Source organism: Labeo rohita, chromosome 22, assembly GCF_022985175.1.
Source record: "Labeo rohita strain BAU-BD-2019 chromosome 22, IGBB_LRoh.1.0, whole genome shotgun sequence".
NCBI classification, from domain to species: Eukaryota; Metazoa; Chordata; class Actinopteri; order Cypriniformes; family Cyprinidae; genus Labeo; species Labeo rohita.
Genome location: NC_066890.1, coordinates 45,580,401 through 45,606,321, shown reverse-complemented (window position 1 = coordinate 45,606,321; position 25,921 = coordinate 45,580,401). Strand labels below are relative to the sequence as shown.

At 35.1% G+C, this 25,921-nt stretch overlaps 2 protein-coding genes and 1 long non-coding RNA gene across 4 annotated transcripts; 2 read left to right on the top strand and 1 right to left on the bottom strand.

The window, feature by feature from the left end:
* Positions 1–6: 6 nt before the first annotated feature.
* Positions 7–6,226, bottom strand: LOC127154165 (uncharacterized). Its single transcript, XM_051095571.1, has 7 exons — positions 5,866–6,226; positions 4,248–4,577; positions 3,783–4,106; positions 1,855–1,989; positions 1,343–1,642; positions 721–1,011; positions 7–485 (listed from the first exon to the last, which is right to left on the bottom strand). The coding sequence occupies exons 1-7, from the start codon at positions 5,900–5,902 to the stop codon at positions 379–381; spliced, it is 1,524 nt and encodes a 507-aa protein (XP_050951528.1). The 5' UTR covers positions 5,903–6,226; the 3' UTR covers positions 7–378.
* A 219-nt stretch (positions 6,227–6,445) lies between these two features.
* On the top strand, positions 6,446–10,346 carry LOC127154183 (uncharacterized). Of its 2 annotated transcripts, none has more exons than XR_007825454.1 (6): positions 6,446–6,616; positions 7,018–7,114; positions 7,191–7,264; positions 7,983–8,143; positions 9,741–9,836; positions 9,955–10,346. It is a non-coding gene; the product is annotated as an uncharacterized LOC127154183 (long non-coding RNA). The 2 variants fall into 2 exon arrangements; XR_007825453.1 differs by having other exon boundaries at positions 6,449–6,616; positions 9,779–9,836.
* A 9,477-nt stretch (positions 10,347–19,823) lies between these two features.
* Positions 19,824–21,995, top strand: LOC127154177 (uncharacterized). Its single transcript, XM_051095584.1, has 4 exons — positions 19,824–19,916; positions 20,456–20,767; positions 20,977–21,108; positions 21,673–21,995. Exons 1-4 carry the CDS (start codon positions 19,868–19,870, stop codon positions 21,885–21,887), a joined length of 708 nt encoding a protein of 235 aa, XP_050951541.1. The 5' UTR covers positions 19,824–19,867; the 3' UTR covers positions 21,888–21,995.
* Positions 21,996–25,921: the final 3,926 nt, after the last annotated feature.

Below are 25,921 nucleotides of genomic sequence, written 5' to 3'. Positions count from 1 at the left end.
TTTGATCATCATTCTGAATCTGATCTGGATTGTTTTAAATAAAAGCCTTTTGAAGTCTTTAATTTCTCAGATTTTGGTTTTGTTTTGTTGTTTGGAGCTTGCCAACATTTCAGATGTTGATAAAAAAAAGAAAGATGTTTTGTTGTTGTTTAAAAACAGTGTCTTTATTCTTTCTTTTAATATATTGAATTATTCTTGGGGGTTATGCTGGCTGTGCACAGCAGCTTAAATAACAGTGCTGAGGAAAGAGTCAATTATGAAAGAGTTTTATAAAAATTTCCCTGTTCATCTAAAACCAAAAAATTTCAACAACACATGGGTTAATTTCTTTCTTTTCATAAAATTAGAAATATGTTGTTGAGCACACCTGTTAATGACTTAGTGACTGTCACTGGTGTGTCTATCAAACTGAACTTGTCCTCCTTTCAACAGCGGATTCAGTACAATCGATCCATGTGATTCATCAACTCTGTTTTCTGTGGAATCTGATAGAAAATGGAGAAAATAACAGAAATAATAATAATAATAATAATAAAAAATAAATAAAACAGTTTTACTAAATCTGCATCTACATATGGATGATGTTACAGTTGCTCACATAAGTAAGTGAATGGCATTCCACACATTCTTGGAACACCAATCGACCAATCAGATATTTAAGAGATGGAGCTGCTGTTTAAATAAATAAATAGTTATTATAATAAATGTTGTTCTACTCACCAGTAACAGTGACATTGAATCTCTTGAATCGACTCTGTTTGCTGTTGATGATCTGCAGTTTAAAATGTCCTGAGTCTGCAGTTGTGATGTTTCTCATGATTAGAGATCCAGTTGTCTTGTCCAGCACCAGTCTCTCTCTGAATCTCGCACCAATACTAGTCGTTCCTGAATCAGCTTTAACAACGAGATTGTTTTCAGCTCCGAATGTCCACAGTAACAGATCATCAGTTTGTACTTCAATCTCTGTATTTAAAGGGACATCTTCTCCCACGATTGCTGTCACTGTCCTCACTATATGTACAAACACAGAGAAACACAAATAGAGAAGACAAAAAAGTGTGAAGGAATTTAGTTTGCATTTTCATTATCACATACATTTAGATGACATTTTAATCTAGTGAACTGATGATGAATGATGAATCATTTAGTTCTCTACTAATGTCCCATATATTAGTAGAGAACTAAATGATTCCTCATCATTCATTTTAATAATAATTCCTTTAGTATTGTAATTTTAGTAAACTTTATTTGTATAGCACTTTCACAAGACATGAATTCGAAGCAGCTTCATAAAATTCATGTCACACTTTATATATTAATATAAAATCATCGATCTACTCACTGTTGACGGTAAGAATGAATCTCTTTTCGGTCTTTTTGTTTTTGCCGCTGATCTTGAGTTTATAGAGTCCAGAGTGATTAAGCATGATGTTATTGATGGTGAGATCTCCAGTCTTCTTATCCAGCACCAGTTTGCTTCTGAATCTTCCATCAACACCATCACATGTTCTGGTCGCTCCACTGATTTCAGCAATGAGATTGTTGTCTTCTATATAGTACCACTGTATCTCATCAACTTTCTGTAGTTCAGTATCAGTTTTTAGAGTAACAGAATCTCCATCGGCCACTGACTTCTCTTCAACTGTCACAGCAACACATAGAAATGTGTTCATGAAAGCAAGCTAAATTTTACCTTATTACGTTTCATTGCTGTAAAACTGACATTTTCCCTAATACTGTGATATGCAATATGATTAATCAAGCAAAAACCTTTATGAAACATGCATTTAAATTATGCTGTAGCTTAATAAAACTCATTGTTTTTGCATTGTTTGTATCAGCTTTAATACTCACCCACATGCATTTTTAGGTCAGAGATCTTGCGGCGATAGTAAATCACAACACCAGCTACAAATGCAGTTAGAAACGACAAAACAGCAGTCACTATCCCAACTATAGCAGCTGGAGACCAACCCGGATCAGGAACAGCTGCAGAGAGACAGGGAATGTGAGGATTTGAAAACACTCCAAATTTATGCTGCTGTGAATTCAAGGACACAACATCTAAAATGATGTACACTTTCTTTCTATTTTTTATAACTGTATTGCCTTATGGTTTGATCTTTCCTGTTGTGTAATTTAACATTAGAACCGCCAGAGGTCGCTGTATACCTAAAACCGCCATGCGGGTAAATTTTACCCACGCGCAAACAAGCGTTTTGATATGGCTTAAGAAGAGTTTATTTCACTGTATTATGCCACTGCCTTGATAAAGAAGTGTCTAGTGTCATAAAAAAAAAATGATTGTCTAGTCATCAACTTATATTTTTGCCCTGTTGTTTTATGTTTATAGATTTTTATGCAGGCTACAGTCCGTTTTCATAACAGCCAATTTAACATAAACAAGGCTGCGCTGACAAAGGGAATTAAAAGGAAGTAACTACATAATTGTGTGGTGTAATATTAGAATTCATTGTCATTATTCAATAAATTAAGACAATTCATGTTATTTAAATTACAAAAATAGCCCATAGACAACAATGTGTAATAATAACTTGCGCACACTGCATATGATGATGCGATGACAAATTCAAGAGCACAGCTTCACCTAATGAATAATTAATTTGTTTACTTATATAATTTATAATTTGAATAAGAGAACAACACAAATAAATTTAGGGTAATCAAAAAAAAAAAAAAAAAAAAAAAAAAAAAAAAGGTTGTATTCATTACATAGATCGGATTTCTTTTTTATCAGGAAACGGCCAGACTAGAATAAATAGTAACACAGTAGCGAACAATAAACAATAAAAAAATTGCAAAACAAAAATTAAATAAATAATCCAAAGTTTTAACAATATGTGTAACGTTAGGCTAAAACATCTAAATATGAGATCGCAGTTAGATGAGCCGTGAGATGCTGAGCCGACCCGGGACGCATAACAGACTCTCCAATAATCATAGTATTTAGTGTTTCTAATACCTCTTCGGCATCAATAAACTGCCTTCTTTTACTCATATTGACTTTGTTTATGAAACTGATAACCACTAATTTAGTGAGTAAAAGGCGCTGCCTAGCAATGTACAATGTAAATACATAACCGGCAAGATTATGACAGTGCGAAAATACACGCATTATATAGTGGGTAAATTTGACCCGCGCTGGCGCTTTTAGGTATAAATGCTCCGTTTTTCGATCTGGTATTATCTAAACACTTTTTAACACCAGGGGATTTTAAATTACACAATTTTAGTAAAAGTCAATGACTGGGAGACTTGAGTGTTTTATTGAAAATCTGTTATGTACATTTGAATAACAGTTACGGGTAAAATTGACCCCGTGGCGGTTCTAGTGTTAAAAAAAGAAAGAAAGAACGTTTCACTTAAGTCCCGATCTGAACCAAATGATTCACAAACTCGCTCCGAAGTTCCGATCTACATCAAATGATTCGCGATCCATGATCCATGCTACAAATTCCCGATCTGAATTAAATGATTCACGAACCCGCTACGAAATTCGGTCTGGATTAAAAGATTTGCAAAGCCGTGCCAAATTCCCAATATAAATCGAATGATTAGCAATCCACGCTCCGAAGATATACATTGTACAGATTTGTGTTCACTGTGACATAATTAGATTTTTGAGTTTCATGCAATTAAAACAATGTAATAAAAAGTTCTGTTACTCAAACACCAAGAATTCCCATAAATTGATAAAGTATGTTTGAAACACTGACCCAGCTGTATCATTACTTTGAAAGACTTGCTCTATAAACACTCACCCTTGACAGAAACAAGGAATTGCTGTGAGCTCTCGCGGCCTCTGATCTGTAGCTCATAAACTCCAGCGTGTTCAGTTCTTGTGTTCATGATAGTCAGAGATCCAGTCTGATCCAACTTAAGTCTGCCTTTGAATCTCTCATCAGCATCGTTTAATGAGATCTCTTTGGTTTCTACATCGATTTTAGCAAGGAGGACACCTTTATCTCCAAACCTCCACACTATCAGATCGTCTCTCTGTACTCCAGGAACATGATTCTGTAGCGTGACAGAATCTCCCTCCGTCACTGATACTGACTTCACTCCACCCGTCTCACCAACTACACCTGGAATACAAATTAAATCAGTGCTGGAATTTTTTAATGCTTCTTTGATGCAGTATCGAATCTTTATATAGAAATTGGAGCAGAGTTGTGCGGTCACATTCACCATTGCTTAGTATTGCGATTGTATTCTCATACACTCACCAGTTACAGTAACATTAAATTTCTTGGTTGTAGTCTTTTCCCTAGCGATGGTTACTTTATATTGTCCAGAGTGTTTGATTCTTGTGTTTCTAATGGTGAGAGATCCAGTATTTTGATCCACCTGCAATCTGCCTCTGAATTCCACATCATCGGTGACAAAAAATGAGGTCAAATCATCCCTTCTTGTTATTTGAGATATGAGAGAGTCTTTAGGTCCAAACAGCCACAGTATTGTGTCACTGTGCTGTATTTCAGTAAGATTAGTGTGTAGAGTGATGGAATCTCCCTCCATCACTGACATTGACTCATTTGTTTCTGCACTAAACACACCTGCAGAACATAAATTCACAATTATAAATATAGCTTAATCTGGTACCACATTAGTATCCTCAGTAAACAGATTTAACTAAAAAGACATGCAGATATGGCATTATATTGTACACAACGTGAATGAAAAGAAAAGTACTATTAAATTAAAAACATGGCCCACTAGTGTTAAACCAGTGGGCATGGTATCCCAGGCACATACATACTAATGCATATGTGGCTCAAGGGTGCTAGTTTTTCCCAAATATCTGCATGATTTCAAATGTAATATTGATTTCATACAGAAGTTCAGTAAAGAAAACGGTAATATTTTGTTACATTTTAGAGACAAAATTCTCTCTCTCTCTCTCTCTCTCTCTCTCTCTCTCTCTCTATATATATATATATATATATATAGCAAAAAAAAAAAAAAAAAAAAAAAAAAAAAGTAGAATAAAGTTTTTATTTATTTATTTATTTTCACCGAGTAACACAGCAGAGTTTGATCTCAGTGCAGGCTCAGTGCGAATCGAGGGCGCATAACGACCGCGAAAGGGGCGCTCGCACCCTTCTGAACGCTAAAATGTGGAATGGGACACCATATGGTCTGGTGAACTTAACGGACACGCGCACGCAGCGGCCATTGTAATTCCGTAAGACCACAAGTGCACATGAAGTGTTTTTGGGACATTTATTCAGTGACTTACTTGCTTCACTCCTGAACTGAATTTGTGTGGCCAAGCATGGGTGAAATGCAGTGCACAAATATACTCAGAATTTGTGCACTGCATTTCACCCATCAAAGTGTACACACAAGTAGTGAACAGCTATTTTTCTGAGGCACACAGGGAGCAACTGGAGTTCAGTGTGTTGCTCAGGGGCATCTCGGTTGTGGTTACTGAAAGTGGAAGACAATGCTGTTCATTCACAACCCTCGCCGACAATTCCTGCATATACTGAGACTTGAACCCGCGACATTCACGCGACCTTCACGAAAATATATATAAAACTGTAAGATTAATGTTTTAATAACGCATTTATTAATTATTAATTATTATTATTGTTATTGTTATTGTTGTTAATAATAATAATAAGAAGAAGAACAACAAGAAGAAGAAAATCTTTACTGGCATGTTTTAGTCCCGATTAAAATGCAAAAATGTATACGTGCAATCAAACGTAGCAATGGAACATGTAAAATACTGTTTTGTCTTCCTTTCATTTACTTTCAAGGTACTAGACACTGAAAGTAGACCTCTGCTAAAATGAAACCAAAAAATAATTTTAACTTCCAAGACAGAAATCCACTTACCGTCCACGAATAATAAGAAAAGACATAGCAATGGCATCCTCTATATGTTTTATAGGGCTGTGTAGATTTCAAACATGATGATAAATGGAGATTGGTTATATTATTCTGCTCTGCTGCATATCCAATAGGTTCCATCTTCCTGGATTCCCCAAACCTGCCATCCTTCCTGCCGCGCCCAAACCTGCTACACGTGCGAATATCTCCCAAAACACACTAACATATAACCGAGAAAGCAGCGGGCAGTCGCGGCTTTTCTTGAATATGTGAATGACATTTAAAGCCCAAAATATGTTTCGACCGTCCGCGTTCCGCAAAGGTTCTCACACACAATTGTCGTTACCAAAAGTGTCCGGGTACAACAGCGCAGGTCTGAGGTGAATGTTGAAACTTGAGACAGAACCACCGATTGGTGAACGTGATTTCACCAAGTATGACATGTTCCTGGAGCAGCACCTTTGTTGAGGAAGCGGGGTACACTCAAAAAAATGGTTTTGTGCCACTGTTCATTTTACCCAGGTATTTATTGTTAAAACAACACAAGTATATTTCTTTTCCCACCAAAACACTAGTGTATTGTGCTCTATTAATTTAAACTGTTTAAGTTTCCATTTTACTTGATTATCAATCGTTAAACTAACGTAAACAGTTTAATTTCGCCGTTCAAAAAACCGGATATGACGTTTCCAACGCATTTTACGAAGACGGCGCGAAGGAGGTGTATCATGGCGTCGGAGCTAGAAGTACCAGTCAGGTAAGAAAATCTAAAGACTTCTTTGTGTTAAGTCAAAAACTTTAATTTCTATAAGTGTTTTAGTATGCTTTTAGTGTTGTTTTGCAGACGAGTTTAACTGGTATATTGCGCCGTTAATAGATGATTTCGTGCGGTTGGGATGTGAACGCGCATATGGACTGTAGTGTATTTGTACGTGTGCTTGTGGAACAGAGGATGCGGCGAATTATTAAAATTCAAAGTGCTTTTCCGTCTTATTAATGATATATAGGCAGTTAAATAAAACCTTCCTGTGCTCTTTCTAGGCTACTCAAGTCCCAGTAAAATTAGCGTTAGCTAAAGCACGAAAGCAAGTACAAATAATGCCACATTCGACTGCTGCATACTTTTAACATTTTATCTGCTATTCGTTTTTATAACAGCATACATTTGATCACGGGTTTCTTCATCGCTGCCTAATTTTGGCGAAATGAAGGAATGTCACAACTTTACTGACGGAGAAAAAAAGTTTTGGCTAAGGTAAGTGAACCGCTGTATTGCCTTTTCATCCTTTATAAACAAAAGTAATAAGGGTATTTTGCATTTTCTGTTTTAGAGGAATGCACGCAGTTGTAAATGTGAACTGGTGGATGGTTAAGAAGCTGATGTGTCTTCTAGAAATCTAAACAAGTAAGACACTAAGATATATTGATATGTTATATGTTAATAAATTTATGTATGCATGTATTTGTGTGTGTGTGTGTGTGTGTGTGTGTGTGTATGAAGAGTTCATGTGTATATTTGTATATATTAAGAGTTAATTTGCAAGAACAGATAATTTTTTTTTTTTTTAAATAATTATTCTGCATTCCAAGTAATATCAATCAAACTGTGGTTGGTTTATTTTGAATGAATATTAATAGCTCAAAAATACAGCTAACTAACACAATAAAACACAAAAAAACAAACAAACAAACAAACAAAAAAAACAACAACACACACACACACACAATAAAAACATGTTTTATGAATATTAATAAAAACGGATTTATTTGTTTTTGCAAATGAACTCTTCATATGTATATGTATATGTTTGTGTGTGTGTGTGTGTGTGTGTGTATTTAATGGATACTTTTGACTCATTCCTTTTCTTAAAAATGGTTTGAAGGCAGAAATGTGATGTTTATCATTTTATAAACTTAATGTTTTTGTGAAAAGCTGTGCCTGAACTATAAATCATGCTTTTTACAGTCATTTTATGACTTTAAATATGCTCCAGATCATGTCCACCCTTTTGGAATAATATACATGACAGTAATCACACAAATGTTTTGATCACTGAATTTGTCTTTGCTGTTAAACTATATATGGGTGCTCTTGTAACAAATTGTACTTCATGTGTTTACAGATTTGTGCAGAATATGAGACAGGCAGAATAACCATAGGTCCATTAGTGTCAACTGTCTTTGCCAATGGGTGGATCCACACTGCAAAACTTATGAAGATGATTGCAAACCGAAGAGGAGTCCTTGGACAAAGCATTAAACCCTCTTGGTCCCCACTACACAGGTAAGAACAGCTACACTCAACAAAAACTTTTTTAATCATGTTAAAGGGGTCATCAGATGCTGTTGATATGATTCTTTAGAGTCTTAATGAGAAGTCCATAGCATACTTTTGTTAAAATTTCTCAGTGGTAGTGTAAAAAACACCCATTTTACCATATCAAAATCAGCCCTTTTCAGAGTGGGCCATTCTGTTGCATGTTCCTTTAAATACAGTAATGGTGGTCAGACTGTTCTCAGCTCTCACTCGGCTCATTTAGGGCAGGTCTAAGATAAGACGGTAAGAATGTAAATCAACTATTGTGGGAGCAGCCTTGATCGGTGTGACGTCACACCAACTAGAAGCTGAGAATGACCTGATTTGAAAAAGGGCATATTACTTATAATGATTAAAAAATACCACTGGGTGGATTTTTATCATCATAGGGTGGTTGTGTACACATACTGCCAACATGCATATGTGTTCAAACAACATGTAAAAGTGAGTTTTGGATCAGATGACCCCTTTAAAACATTGTCTCACCAGCCACTGAGTTTTAGGGTTATGGTCATAGGCATTAACAGATATAATAAGAATTGGGTTATTAATATAGTAAATATAAAAATATGGTATTACCGTAAACTGACAGATATTGCAAATACATTAGCTTCCCAAAAACAATACATTCTAAAGCAAGGCAGGCGTGTCAAACCTGCTCTTGGAGAGACAGTGTTCTGGAGTTTAGCTCCAACACCCCTGCCTGGAACTTTTAGTAAACTTTGATTAGCAAACCTGTAAGACCTTCGTTCATCTTCAAAATACAAATTAAGATATTTTTGATAATATCAGAGAGCTTTCTGACCCTACATAGACATCAACACAACTGAAATATTCCCAAGCCCCGAAATGTAGTAAGGACTTTGATATAATAGTCCATGTGACATCAGTGGTTCAACCATAATTTTACAAAGCTACAAGAATACTTTTTATGGGTAAAGAAAACAAAAATAACTACTTTATTCAACAATTCTTCTCCTCCAAATCACGTATTTTGCCGGCCCAGCGCATGCATGTTCTACGTCAGCAGAATCACACACAGAATCTCAATAATGGCAGAAGACGCAGTTTGGAGAAGAATTGTTGAATAGTCAATATTTTTGTTTTCTTTGCACACAAAAAGTATTCTCACTGCTTTGTAAAATTATGGTTGAACCACTGATTTTTACACTGTTTTACTGGTGTCCTTACAACGTTTCTGGGTCTGGGAGCATTTCAGTTGCATTACTGTCTATGCTGGGTCAGAAAGCTCTCAGATTTCATCAAAAATATCTTTATTTGTGTTCTGAAGATGAATGAAGGTCTTGTGGGTTTGGAACGACATGAGGGTGAGTAATTAATGACAAAATTTTCATTTTTGGGTGAACTATCCCTTTAGTTGGGAATATTGCTAAAGTCTGCAGGACAGTGACTTTCTGTGCTGATCTGGTCCAGTACTATTATAGTTTCATTTTCCACTGTAATGTTAGTTAGAGTTACATCTGAACTGCTTGCCTGTATTTCCCGTAAGGAAATGATCAGACAGAATAATAATGACATTTTTCAAATGTTTTTTTTTTTTTAGAAAAATGTAAAGGCTAAATCTCATGTCTGCATCTTTAGACTAATGACGTTGAAGTACCCAAATGAAGACACTAGCAGTGTTATTATGGAGTATATGGTACGTTGTTTTATTTATTAATTTATTTATTTATTGGTATTTTCAAGGATGATAAATGCTAAGGTAAATTTAATACGCAATAATTTGAGTACTCCATTCTTTTAAATATCCTCTCTAGGATACAGACGTTGGCAGCACTCAGGAGGTGATCCAGAGGAATCATGGGAATCTATGTCATACGATTTGAAGGTGCAGACATTGAAGACAGCACAGCAGATGCTGGAGTGTTGGAAGATAAAGTTCTTCAGGACCTTAGCAGTAAACCCTATGAAAAAACATGTTGCTGAGACTGATATATGGACTAAACCTGAACTCCTAAAATCAGGTACACATTTGGAGTACTGCAGAATTTATTTCTGGAGCCAGTTCCTATTCCTGGATTAAGGTTTGATTGGTTACCTTTATATGCCAATTAGAAAATGACAGTAGTTTAATATTTCTGTAATTTTGTAATGTGGTTGTAACTGTAATTGTTGCTCTTGTTTAACAAATACACTTGATAATTTGTGACATCTTGTCTTTTGTGATTCATTGCAAAATAATTACACAAAAAATGCTTTGTTGAAGGGAGTAACTTTAACTTGAAATCATTTAGTTAAAGTAACTAGAACCAATTGGATGGAACCACTGTCCATAATTTAAATGAGTTGTCTGAAACAAACTTCCTTATGTTGATAAAGTGAAACATATTTGGCCAGTTTTTAATAAACCAAAACATGTTCATTAAACTTAACTGGTTTAAGTTACAGGGAAGTGAATAAATTGAGTCGGTTGGACATTACTATTTCACATAAATTCTTCCTCATTCAGCTGTGTTGTCACAACACAAAGAGTTTGCATAGATTCAGAAAATTCCATTCATGTTCATCAAAAACAATTTGGTTGTGTGGAACCACTGTCCATAATTGAATTAAGTAGGTTTAAAGAATCATTTTTTTGAGTGTACGGAGTCCGGGAGTGAATTTCTTCTTCTTCTTCTTGAAATTTTGTTGGTGAATGATTGACAAACAACAGTGGGGAGTGAATTTTGAGGGGGGACGGCGTTTCACTTCCAACTGGTTAGGCTTTTTTTTTTTTTTTTGAAATTATACTGTTTTACATATTTACCAATTAAAAAACGCTAAAAAACGCAGCAGTGTATTTGTGTCTATGGTTCGCTGCCCAGTGCCGTCTTTTGCCATACCTGCAGACTGCAGCCAATGGAAATGCTTCTCTGTCGATGCGCGTCCCCAAAGCATAGAGCGTGAAAGCAGACAAAGTAGAGACGATTTAAATAATAGTTTCAGTGTTCAGTGTTCAGAGTGTAATACATTAATTAAAATCCAAGTTTCTGAGATCGCGGTGAACTAAGACGAGTGGCAGCTTTTTAATGATTACAAAGGAAACTGAGTTTATGCAGCAGTTTTATACAGTTTTGATTTTAAAAGTTAATATTAAGTGACTAACATTTTAGGGATATTGTTGTCTGATTGTCCTCTATTTCGTCAACAAAAATAGTTCCAAACAAAGCCACTGCTGAGCTGAGCTGATATATGAATGAATCTGAGGGTGCTCGCTGCCAAATAGGAGGAGATGGAGCTCTCCCAGCAAGCAATAACCGTCATTTCACCGTCTCGGTTAACTATAGATCCGATTTAGTCCGGCTATGTGACCCCATTCTAGCCCAAAAGTAACTTGTAAGAAATTCCATCACGTAAGCAGAACGGCGTTTACAATGCGTTTGGTTTCATTTATTTGATATGTTCTATGCGTAGCCTGTTTGTAGCCGTAGTCAGACCGGCTATAAAATGATTATAGCCCCAATTAAATTAAGCATAATTCAGTTTTGCTAGTTTAAATAATTACAATTTAGTTTTCGGTTTTAAGTAATTAATATTAATTGGTATTGTGCGAATTACACGTGTTTTAAATCCAATCCATGTGAATTAATTAAATTCAGTTAGAAAATATTAAACTAGTTCTGTGCGCATCCCTTGCGCCAAAATGAGTTTCCAGTCATGACTTAGGTTCACGGTGGAAACTGAAGACACTTTCATTCCAGCCCCGAGGATTTCATCATTCTGTCTATTTGCACAGTAAGTAATATCTCATGTAATTCAGCACAGTTTATTACAGTAAATAGTTTGTTCGCTGTAAAAAGAATATAATATGCTCAAGTTCAGAACGAATCTTTGGGATAAATTCCACAGCGACCAAAGGTCACATCCTAATTTGCGCCCGCACACACACAATATAACAGAAATATTACTTTTTTTATGTGAGGAAATTGTACTTTTAAGATATGTTTGGATGAAAATGTAGTTTTATAAGTTTAAAATACGCCGTTAATTTATGGCACCTATTTAAAAAAAAATGCTTTATGTGCTTTCGGAGATGCTCCAGGCCGGCATATAACGATTTACCGCAGCCAATCCTGCGGGAATCTGTCGGCTTCTAGTGTGGTTAAACATGAGATAAAAATCGTTTTGAACTGGTAATCTTTAGTCTTTTTAATTATTTGTTCAAGAGCAGTTTATTTTGGCGGAGGGTAAGGTTAGTGCTAGCAGTGGCAGCTCGTCAGGGGAGGCACAGCTTCTCCAATTTTGAAGTGAAAATGGGAGGATTTAATGTTAATAAAATGTACAATTAAGTTCAGTTCTTGTCTCAGAGATTTTTTTTATTTTTTTTTTTTTTGTAATTTCACAGCTGTAATACCATAACATGCTACTGATGTTGGAAAGCGCCGTTTTTTATCGCGAATGTGCCGAAGGGAAGGTGGAGGTTGAGCTCTCGTGCCTACGTTGGTAAAAATAGAAGTGAAAAACAATGCAATACAAAACGCGCTCTGTGTGAAAAGCCGCCAATCGCTGCGATTTGCGTGATACCGAAAAAAATAATTAACTTCTGTTACAACTATTGCATTTAAAGCAATGAGAGGGAGATAGTGCTTCATTGACTGGGTGTTGTTTATACTGTAGAATGTGTAAAATTCTTTTTTTCTCTGAATCCTTGGCTCACACCCAGTCGAATGAAGTCCAAAATTAAAAAATCGTAAGGTTTAGTTTTTTTTCTATAAATTTTGTTCGTAAAACATACTTTTTCGAACTCGTCCTAGAAGGTTTGTCTGATTTTCACTAAAATTGGCTCAGATCATCTTCAGACGATCCTGGCAAAAAGTTATGGAATTCAAGTTGATTAGTCAAACCGTTTCTATGAAAAGCACGCAAAAATAGTTGTAAAGCTATATCTCTGCAACGGTTTGGCGTATTGAGGCCAAACTTGGTGTCTGTTATAACAAGTATGACCTGAGACTACCTGCAGTGTCTCGGCGCAGTGCCTTCTAGTGACATGAAAGGAGACATGAAAAATGGGTATTTTTGCTTATAACTTCTGAATAGTTAGGCCAAAAGTAATGAAACTGGTCTCTTCAGATTCGGTGCATCATGCCGAGTCGAACCATATCCAATTTTCCCATGTCAGCCAATTTGGGTGTCGGCCATATTGAATTTTGTCCAAAAATGCTATATTTTACAAACGCATTGACGTATCGTTACAAAACTCGGTATGTGTCTTCGGCACCATGCCCTGACAGTACTCAAAAAGTTTGGGGGCAGCGCCACCTTGTGATCAAAAGTTATAAAGAAATTTACAGAAATGCTAATAACTTCTGCTTACATTAGCCTATTGTAATGAAACTGATGTCAATAGATTCCTTGGGTCATGCCGACAACATACATACCAATTATACCATACTTGGCTGAACTTCCTTTCCACCATTTTGATCAATGTACAAAACCTACTTGTTCGTACTCCTCCTAGACCGTTAATCCGATTTTCACCAAAATTGAGTCAGATCATCTTCGGACTGTCCTGACTCAAAGTTATGGATTTCGTATCGATAGAGTAAACCATTTTTGTACAGCGCCACTACAGATTTTAGGCTTGATGCCAAAATGATTCTGAGGCTGTATCTCTGTAAAACTTTGGCATAATGACACCAAAATTTGTGTGTGTCATTGTCACCTCACACAGAACACATCACATCAATTTGAAAACAGCACCACCTATTGGTCGAAATTGATAAGCCATTAAATTATATTATTGGTTGTATTTATGATTTTTCAGCCATTTCAACTGATATCATCCTAAAATGACTTTAGTTACTCATTGTTACAGTCGGTCTGTTGCTCCTTGCTATGCTTAGCTCCTCATTCTGCCTCTGTTGTGCTTGGCCCCACAATTGCTGCTTGCAGCTATATTTATTCCAACGATTTGCCAGGAAGTCTTTTTATATTATGAATCACCATTCATTACAGTAAACAGTTGATGTTAATGTAAACTAGTTGCTCTGTAAGATATGAATGCTCATATGGCAGTCCAACGTCTGTTAAATTGCTTCATTGTGTTTTTCTTTTGTTATGTGCTTGTCAGTTTATTGTTTTAACATAAAAATCTTTACGTCCACCTTTTTGCTAGCTTTAATTGTGCAGCATGTAAAATGTGTCTTAATCTAACAATAATAATTTTTGTGTGCTTGCTTTCATTTGAGGTACTCTTTTCACATGCATGTGACTAGAACACATACGGTTTCCTTGATGCCAAAGGAAGTTTCCAGGTTTGTGTGGTGTGAATTTAAGTCATTTTCCTGCAGTGTTTCCAACAATTCACACAGTAAGTAGTTTTATATTACAGGGCTCCAGACTTAAACGGTTGCATTTGCAAAAATATTAATTTTTGAGAAGTTAATTTTTGCTGAGGTCCCACTGGCAACAATATATGAACAGTTTATTTGCAAAAACTGACTCAATTTTTGTTTATTTTCAGAAATTGTATAATTGTTCAGAAACACTCCAAAGATGACTATGTAGATGTCTGACAAACAATAATTTTTATGAATAACTTTTTTCACAATATGCAAAATTTGCACAGTTTCTCACACTAATGTGCTTGAATGATTAATCAGGAATGCTTTTATTTTTTACAAAATTGCAAAAAGTCACACTTGTGGTGTTCCCGGTCAAAAATGACCGGACTCCAAATAACTGCTTATAAATCTATAAATATGCTATATTATCACCAAATATTGGATTCAATCTTTTTGTCAACTTGTTTTCTTTCATTTAGGACTGGTTTTGTGTTTCTACTTGCATCCAATTAATCGTAGGCCTCATTTATCTGAAAGTAGGCAAAACTGTACAAAATTGCAGAAAGTCACTTGTGGTGTTCCCGGTCAGAAATAATTGGACTCGAAACATTTGCTTATAAATCTGTCATTGTGCTATATTATCACCAAATATTGGATTCAATCTTTTTGTCAACTTGTTTTCTTTCATTTAGAACTGGTTTTGAGTTTCTATTTGCATCTGATTAATCGTAGGCCTCATTTATCTGAAAGTAGGCAAAACTGTACAAAACTGCACAAAGTTACAAAATGGCTGGCCATTGAAAGTGAATGGGGAAGAATGAAAGTAAAAGAAACAACTAGTGTTCAGGAGCTTTTTGTGCTTGCAAACATAAACCAGGCAGCGCATGAAATGGTTGATATACCATCATGTTTGCAGTGTCAATAATATCTACTACAATAGAATATGTTTGTCATTGTACATGTACAATAAGATTTAGTTTGAAACAAATTGATACTAAAGCTCAAAAATACAAATTATTTCAAATTGCAATATAAAATTATCAATATAAATATAAAATATAAAAATATAAAAAGTTTGCAGCAGTATTAAAATAGTGCAAATAGCTTAGATGTGCAATGCAGCATTAAACCGGTACAATCAGAAAACATAAAGTAATTGAAACAAGGGATGAATTTATTATTCCGTGTACAGGTTAGTGGTTAATGTATGTACTGGGCTACACTTTAGTTACAGCAGCTATCATTGTGTTGTTATGAAATTAGTTGCGCCAGACAATTTTGAACACTTTTACACTGACGCATATAATACTACCTTTGGCCAGAGGAGAACTGGCCCCCCGACTGAGCCTGGTTTCTCCCAAGGTTTTTTTCTCCATTTGTCACCGATGGAGTTTTGGTTCCTTGCCGCTGTCGCCTCTGGCTTGCTTAGTTGGGGACACTTTCTCTTAACACAATATTGCATTTTATTTTATTGTTTTTGATTAACTACCTTTACCTAAAAAGTGAGTGTTTACTGTTGCCTTTGGCATTGTTGATGTACTGTTTCCTATTTAATACTGTACAGCCGCCTTGTCACAATTCTGTATTGTTAAAGGCGGTATATAAATAAAGGTGACTTGACTTGACTTGACTACCTGCCTGACATTGGCATGTGTTATTCAGGTGTCAATGTTGTGCAAAATTGAAGGAAGAGACCTTAAAGACAGTGCCAGAAGGATGCTAGAAAGATAAAGTCTTCAAAATGTGCCACATTAATCAAACATTGTGGTGTCGATACTTAAGTTACAGCGCAAATCAGAAATGTAAAAAATAATTCCTTTACTGGTCATTTTAAAATGTAAAATTTTGTCCGCAATTGTTAACCACCTCAATTTGTATTATATTTTTGTGTTTTAAAAAATTCCCTCATATGTCCAAATTCAACATTAAGAAGGTGGTCCACTGCAGAAGGAGGCATTTAAAAAGACTGCACTGTTCTCAGTCATTAGTGGTATGTATATACAACACAACATTTACCAGAGAGCTTCTGTCTTTTTTTACACACTGATGCACAATATATACCTCGTTTTTGTTTTTAGTGTGCATCCAAGTAAAAGAGAATGACTCTCTGTCACAATTAGTGAAATTAAAGTCAAAAATTGTGTCAAAAAAGCTTTTCTTATTTTCTTTTTTTTTTTTTTTTTTTTTTTTTTTTTTTTTTTTTGGTCATTTTTAATGTTAAGTGTGATAACATGCTCTTGATTTGTATTTATTTCTTTTAAATAACTAAGGTTATTTTTTTTTAAATATTTTTGTATTATCTTAAGTTGTTAAATTCCATATTTTTTATCATAATATTTATATTTAAGTAATGTATTTATAATATTTATTTTTTTAACATTAATTCTTTTGCATTTTTATAATTTTGTATTGTCTTAAGTTGTTAATGTTATTTTTCTTAATAAAAGCTGTATATGTAGTTTGTTTGGATGGATGGCCATTTTGTTGTGTTTTAGATGTATATATGTAGGCATTCATTAGCTGTCTATTTAGTCTATTATTGGACTATGGTTAGACATCTATTCAATTTTCACTGACAGCCCAAATTCAGTCTTGTTTTATCCTAGACCCATATTCACTGTCTATTATGTGTATACATGTAGTCGTTTAATAGTGGGGGGCAGTCATGGCCTAATGGTTAGAGAGTTGGGCTCGTAACCCAAAGGTTGCTGGTTCGATTCGATTGAAGGTGGGGATTGTGAATGATCAGTGCTCTTTCAACCTTCAATACCATGACTGAAGTACCCTTGAGCGAGGTACTGAACCCCCAATTGGTCCCCAGGCACTGGAGCAATGGCTGTCCTCTGCTCCGGGTGTGTGTTCACAGTGTGTGCGTGTGTGTGTTCACTTCTCACTGCTGTGTGTGTGCACTTGTGATGGGTTAAATGCAGAGGACCAATTTCGACTATGGGTCACCATAGTTGACAATACTTCGTTACTTTCACTTTCAATTTTAACTGATGTCTAGTCTATTCTTGGGCTATGGTTAGACGTCTATTAAATTTTCACTGACAGCCTTGTTTTAGCCTAGATGTCAGGGCTATGTTTGAACGACTAATATACCTGCTTGCTGGACTAGCTCCCCCTTGCTGGAGGTAATAGGTGGAGATAAACACCTAACCACACCCTAACGCCTAACCCTACCCCTTACCCTATCCTAAACATAATTCCACCCATTAGTTCACATAGAGGTGGAGCTGGACATCCAGAGAGCGGGAGCTGGAGGCCATTCAGCTCTGCAGTGAGCAGTACTTGCGATTTAATGAATTAGTCAGTCACAAAGTCTCTTGCTGCCATCTACTGGCGGTTTCAGTGTCATTTTTTAAATTGAGTCATTTAAACTATTTAAATATTCAAAGTTTGAGATTTAATATCAAAACATAAATGAGAAGCATTAATGCCACCTCTGAGTCATATCAAAAATTCTGTAAAAAAATCCTTAAAGCCACATTTGAGTTCTTCTGTGGCATGCAAAGATGAACTGTTGATACTGATTTTATTTGACTGGTAACTTATTCAGTCTGATTGTATCTTATTATTTTAATTGAATTTATTGTTTAATTAAACTTTTTGATAAAAGTTTATAAATCTATTTTTTTTTTGGCACAAATGATGATGATATACATTTAATAAAGTTAGCATTACAAAGGAGTCAAATATCACCTTATAATTGGAAGGTTAATTTCTGTCACTGTTTCTATTTTTGTTTTTAGTGCTCCTAGTGCTCCTGAAAAGAAATGTAAGCATAGACTCCTTAGGAATGTAATGTTACCTTTTAAAAACTAACTGCAATCATTTTTGCAAAGTCTAAAGTATTACATATTATTTACAAATCATGCAGTTCTGTACCAGTAAATAAGTGTTTTGAGGGCTTAGCTAATCAGGCCAATTAGAGACAATGTTTAGAGACAATTATTATTATTATTATTATTATTATTTTTTTAATTAAACACTGGGGGTAATTAATGATGTGCAAATTCACACACAACATGTCTTTAATTTGGCCATAATTGCAGGTGCCTGTCTGAATATACAAGGTTTAAAGAAAATATTAAATAAGTTGTTAATAAATGAAGAGTTCAGATGTAAAACCAGCTAAAAGCCATCTCATGTCATGTCTCGCAGGACCATGGTGCTAGTTAAACATAAATATAAACATACAGTAATACAAGAAAAACAATTATAGACCTAAACAACAGTTAACCATCTGACTATACTATAAATACTACTATAAATAGTTGACTATACATAGTCTGTACAAAAACTTTACAAAAATACTGTACATGAAATTGTGCAAAAGAGATATTTTGTACATGAAATTGTGCAAAAAAGATATAAGTGTAAAATGATTTGTAGTGCAATGCACAAGCATTGGCTGGAGAAAGACAGAGAATCTGGTTGTTTGGAGATGTGTGTAGTTTATATGCAGGTGTGTCATTTTGAATCTCAAATTGTGAGTAGAAGTGGCAGGGACTGGCCTATGGCAGGGGCTTGTAGTCAGTGATGGTTTGAATGGTTTGCCGCAGAGTCGAGCATCTTTACTGTTGCTGAAGTTTTTGTTGATTTTTTGAACACGTTGATGTTTTGCCTTCTTGATGCCATAAGAGCTGTTTTGAGAGCTACTTTATCTCCTGATCTAAATGCCTTTGCTCTGATTTTTAGCAGCCTGCGAAGCCTTGCTAATAAGATATAATTTCCCTCTGATTTTAGGAATAAATTATGGGTAGGATTAGGGGTAGAGATTGGGTGAAGTCTATATTTTTGGACAGTAATGTTGAACCAGGATCAACAAAAGATGTTTATAGATGTATATGAATGAAACATGTATATGAACATAAGGAGAATGACTACAGTCACAAAACGAACTGTAGGCTAAAGTTTGAATCTATGTATGCACACCTTTTTGATATTTATTAAAATAAACTGTTAAATCATATCTAAATATTGCTATTGGAAAAAAAAAAGATAGAAATAGGGTCCTTCGGTCAGTACACTGAAATTAACCAATGTTAGTATTTATTAGTATTATTTATATAGTATTTATTCATATTTTTAATAGCCCCCCCCCCATTTTGATTTTAATTTAATTCAAATTTTAGTTTTGTTATGCTTATATCCTTCAATGTTGAAAATAAAACATTACTAAGTACGTTGTACAAGACAATATTTAAGAATTTTTTTAGTTGCGTGCTATAAACAGGGACAGCAGGTCCCAGTGGGCGTGCCCACATATATGTACTTGTCGACAGAGCTCCACCCACCTTAAACATAAACAGGTCGAGATCCACCCATTTAATTCATTTGGCTCTGCAGTGAGCATTAGTTGTTCTCAGACATTTACAGAGTGGTGGGCGATTGGTCAAGAAATATGATTTATGCTTTTGTTTTGTGCTCGATGTGCTTGTGGTGTCTGGTTGGTAAGTTATAATTTCCTGTTAGAGAAAAATAAGTTTGTTTTTGAAAACAGTCAGGATTTATTTATTTATTTATTTATTTATTTATTGTTGTTTTGAATATTTACATAGTAATATTTGATTAACACTGATCATAAATGATGAAAATTCAAATTGCTGTTATAATATTCAACATGTTTTCAACATGAATCGAGCTCTTGTAAGGTCATTTAAAGCATTTAATATTATCTGTAGGAAAACTAAATAAGAACATGAGCCAATCAGTAACAGGTTAGCTGAATAAAATAAAAACTGATACACAGATCATGTTTTGTTTCACTTCTGTTTGCACATGAAAATGGGTGCACATATAAAATCATCTGAGAGGAACAAACCAGTTCAGTAATTCTCATCAACTTTTTTCATCAACATTATTTTTTCTCCAATTTAATGAACAGTGGCAGATATATTGATATTTATTGTACACAGAGATGTATTATGGCTTGAGGCCAAAGCACAGGAGTCTCAGTCTATAACAAAACACGTTTTTGTTTGTTCCCTAGATGTGACAGATGAAGTGAAGACAGTATCAGTGATGGAGGGAGATTCTGTCACTCTAAACACTGATGTTAGTGAAATGCAGAAATATTTACTAATACAGTGGATGTTCAGAAACACTCGAATAGCTGAAATCAACAGACTCGCTCAAACTAACTCAACATTTGATGTTGATGGGAGATTCGGAGACAGAATAACGCTGGACCAAACTGGATCTCTGACCATCAGAAACACCAGAACCACAGACTCTGGACTTTATCAACTATCAGTTGTCATCAGAGAAACCAACTACATAAATTTCAATGTTACAGTCTATGGTAGGTTAGAGAATCACAGCATAATTTGCCCCTTGTTTGAATTATATTTTTGTTTGAATATTACTATTTTTTTTTTTTTTTTTTTTGCAATATACTTTACCTACACCTACTACTACACCTTATGATATCAGTGACTTTAATTCAATTTAAAAACTGAACATCTATGAACATTTAAGATATGATGCCACAGTAAAATCTGTCGTTATCAGCACACAGTTCTTCTTCACCAGAAAGATCAAATTCAAGCTCAAATTATGTGTCGTCCAACTTCATGGTGAACAATTCACCTGTCAACCAGACTGAGGATGCCAACATTACTGAGCTCTATCAGCCAAGTTCAGGTACGTCATGTGATATTAGCATTTATTTACAGACAAGAACATTAGGTTTAGGCATGTTAGTCTCATTTTGTTTTTTTTTTTTTTTTTGTAAACATATACTTTCTGCACTCTGAATTCAAAACTCAATAAGCCACAGATCCAGTTGAGGCCAAACATAGAGTAAACTTATGTTACTGCTGGTTGGTGCCTTAAAAAAATCAACCACATGAAACAATTAAAATGAGAAGATTTACATTTACATCACATTTATGTCTAAGACAGATGCCATTCCAAAGCGCTTTATTTAAGACATGAGGGTGGGGTGCATTTGCTTTTTCATATTCCTTTTGAAATTTACAGGAACAGAGAACTGATGCGAAACAGAGAAGTGAAGCCAAACAAGTTATGTTGCCACACAAGGAAAATGTGCATGAAAACACAAAGCAAATCTCACAGATGCTTTGCCTGTTTAATGGATGCTTGAGCTCCTAATAACAACCCACAAAACTAGCACCTATGAGTCTGTCTGAAAGACAGCTAAATGCATTATTTTGACTCAGTGTTTGTTTTTCGTTTTCTTCCCAGACTGCATTCGCTGTTGTGGTTTTACTGAAGCTGTGGTCCGATTGGTCGCCTCTGCTGTGGTGGGCATGGCTGTTGTTGCTGTGCTGGTTTATGACATCAGATCCACAAGAAGTCAGCTGAACAGGACGGAAGAGACCAAATATCAGACCAGCGGAGAAAAATCAGACCAACAACATGAACTGAGCAGAAGGTTTACTTCAAGAAATGTTTGCTGAAGGTTACTGGTAAAATCCCCAAAATAATAATAAAAATGCATTATACTAATTTTCTGTACTTGCACAGCTGTATATTATTTTTTTAACAAATTATGTTTAATTTATTGATTGTATCTACACAGAATATGATTAAATTAAACACATGGCTGTAAACATGGTATACTGTATGGTCTCATGAGCTCTTGTTTTTGTTGCACCCTTGAAATGACACACAAAGGCAATTAAGCATGCATTGTTTTTGGTGACTTTTATTAAAGATTCAGTTTTTTTTTAATACTGTTCTACTGTCCACTCTCGTAATATCATTAAACAAAGTTGTATCTGTGATTCACTAAATTCATGTAATACACTAGCAGTTTAAGTAGAAGTGAAACCTGGTGTAATTTATTTACATCTACAGCAATGTGGTTTGATCTGATGGGTGGACAAACTGTTTGTGAAGGAGTTCAGATTCTCCTACATGTCCAAATCAGTTTAATTTATTTAAAGGCAATAACAGATCTGACTGATAGGAATAATGAAAACTCTTATGCAACATTCTGAACCGCATATAGTGCACCTACTATCTCTAACTGAAATGTATTTCTAGATTACTATTTACAGCCACTAGGCGGAGCTCCAGCGGCATCGAAGGGTCATCATTAGGTTAGCATACTGTGTACAGCAGCGGGTTTGAGATTTGGGTTAATGTTCCCGCGAATTGGACGCTTCAAATTAATATCGAAAATATGTAAATTAAGTAATCTGATAAAGTGTACCAATATGTCAAGTCCAGTTTTATCACGTTAGATTTTTTCTACCCTTTCTACCTTACGCGTTAAAGGAGAAGTACACTCTCAGAACAAAAAATTACAGATATTACTCACCCCCTTGTCATCCAAGACGTTCATGTCTTTATTCAGTCGATAAGAAATTATGTTCCTTGAGGAAAACATTCCAGAATTTTTCTCCATATAGTGGACTTAAATGGTGCCACGAACTTCCAAAATGCAGTTTAAATGCAGCTTCAAATGGCTCTAAACGATCCCAGCCGATGAAGAAAGGTCTTATCTAGCAAAACGATCGGTCATTTTTGAAACAAATTGACAATTTATATACTTTTTAACCTCAAACGTTTGCTTTTCTATAGTCTTGTGGTGCTCAGTGGTGGTCTGAATCTAAGCCACTTCAGAGGATGCTCTGGTATTGGAGGTTACTGCAATTGTTCATAATATTTCAGTGAGAGAAAATGTCCAGCTTCCTGACGAGGAAGAAGCATGTTATGCAGGTGATGCTGCTGCTGATAAAACCACTTACAATGACATGTAATCTTATAAGGAAATCAAATATATGGCCATACACTGGTATACAAATGATTTTTATTTATTTATTTATTTAATTGCCTGTAAAAAATACGTTTGGTTTTAGAAATTAAACTGTACAAATAAAGGATAATATGTATTTTTTTTATTATGTAAATGAATTACTGCAGATATGTTGCATATATGTACAGTACAGATAACATTTTAATAAATGTGAACACCATTAACATATATGTTGCGTTTTAGAAATATTCTTATGTGACAAATTTATCTGAAGAAGATAAAGATTTTTGTTTGTAAATAATAAAACTAAACTTTCTGCACAAGCCACGGCCTGCATTCAAAATGGCAGAAATGTTTTCAGGGAGAACAATTGTGATAATCAAGCTTAAACATCATTAAAACTTAAGTTGTAATATAATAACTTTAAAAGTAAATTATATAAAATGTGAACAAGACGACTTTAAGCTTTCCAAATAATAATATAATTATTTGCATATAATTACACAGCGATTGGTGAAATTATATATTCAACAGGATAAAGACATAGGGACAATAACTTTGAACAGAAAACAATAACAGTTTCATACACTATGTACAATGAATATGGCTCTGGAAGGTCAATGATGTTTCTGAAATTATGAAAGAACTTTCATTTTTGGGTGAGCTGAAATGTTGATGATGTCACAGTGATTGACACTGGTGGGCGTGTCTTATCAAACTTCACTCAGCACTACATCATTACAGTTGATGATTCGTTCACTGTTTCCTATAGATTCACCAAGAAAATACAGAGACAATCACAGAAATTCACAAGAAAAGATCATTTCAGTGTATGCACTTATATTTAAAGAAGGACATTTACTCACCACTGATAACAACACTATATTTCTGACATATAGCTTTTCCGCTGCTGCTGGATATCTGTAGTTGATAAACTCCAGCGTCACTGGGTTTGGTGTTTTTGATAATGAGATCTGCAGTTTGATGGTGCAGCTCCAGTCTGTCTCTGAATGTCTCATCATCACCATACGAGGTCTTATTAATATCTCCGTTCATTCCAGTTGTGATTGTTTTACCCTCAAAGCTCCACTGTACCTGCTCACCGTCTTCTATAACAGCATTAGTGACTAGAGTAACATGTTGTCCCTCCATCACTGACACTGTCTTGGGACCGAACCTACCTGGAGTTCAAGAGATAAAACTGATATTACGCTGTAGCACAATAAAGCTTATCTTTTTCTCTGTATTAGCTGTACTACTTACGCATTTGCCTATCTTGGTCAACCATGCAGTGATCAGAAATCACAGCAGCAGCTATAATTACCAGCAGAACAGCAACAATTATCCCTATGGCAGCACCAAAAGACAGGCCTGAATTTGGAGGGGGTTTTTTAACTCTTTTTGTTTGTTCTATGAGGACAAGGAGAGACTGTCATCAATGTGAGTGAACGTGTCTGATCTACAGTATAACAAACATTATTCATTTAGACACAGAGGACTATAAGGACAACACCATTTCAAAAGCATTTAAATGGATATTTCATGCAAAAATTAAAATTCTGTCATTATTACTCACTCTTGTGTTATTTCAAACCTGTAAGACCTTCGTTCATCTACGGAACAGAAATTAAGATATTTTTGTTGAAATCAGAGAGCTTTCTGACCCTCAGCAAGGGTACTTCCACATTATCAAGAACATCGGCAAAATAGTTAATGTGACATTAGTGGTCCAACTTTTATTTGAACTTTTATTTCAATGAAGCTACAAGAATACTTTATGTCTACAAAATATATAAATAAATAACGACTCAGCAATTCTTCTTCTCTGCATTAACCTAGTGCCATATTGGAGAGTACCATATTGGGAGTTGTTTACATTTAAAGAGCGTGCACATACATTGTGACACTCTCCAATATGGTACTAGGGTGACGCAGAGTAGAAGAATTGTTTAATAAAGTTATATTTATTTATTTATTTATTTATTTATTTTTGCGCATAAAAATATTCTCTTAGCTTCATAAAGTTACGGTTGAACCACTGATGTCACATGGACTATTCTGGTGATGTTCTTGGTACCTTTCTGGACCTTGGACATGGAAGGACCCTTGCTGTCTATGGTGTGTCAGAAAGCTCTCAGATTTCATCAAAAATATCTTAATTTGTGTTCTGAAAATGAATGAAGGTCTTACGGGTTGGGAATGATATGAGGGCAAGTAATTAATGACAGAATTTTCATTTTATGGGTGAACTATCCCTTTAATTGAAATCAGATAATCTGATTACATAACTGGTGTTACTTGTAATGCATTACCCTCAACACTGTTCTTGAGTTACTCACCACTGACAGTAACATTAAATTTTTTGTATGAGGTATGTCCACTGATGCTGATTATTTTCAGTTTATAAAGTCCAGAGTCTGTGGTTCTGGTGTTTCTGATGGTCAGTTCTCCAGTATCACGCAGGTGCAGTCTGTCTTTGAATTTTCCATCAACAGCATCATTATAAAATGAGGTAATTTTTGCCTCTGCATCACATTTAGCTATGAGAATTCCTTTATCTCCAAACCCCCACAATTTCAGATCATTTCCAAATAGACCAGAAAAAGTCTCAAGAGTGACAGGATTTCCCGTTTTCACTGACAAACTCTTAATTTCAGCCTCACTAGAATCATTAACAGATGGAGACTCTACAAAAAAACAAAAACAAAAACAAATCCACAGACATAGATT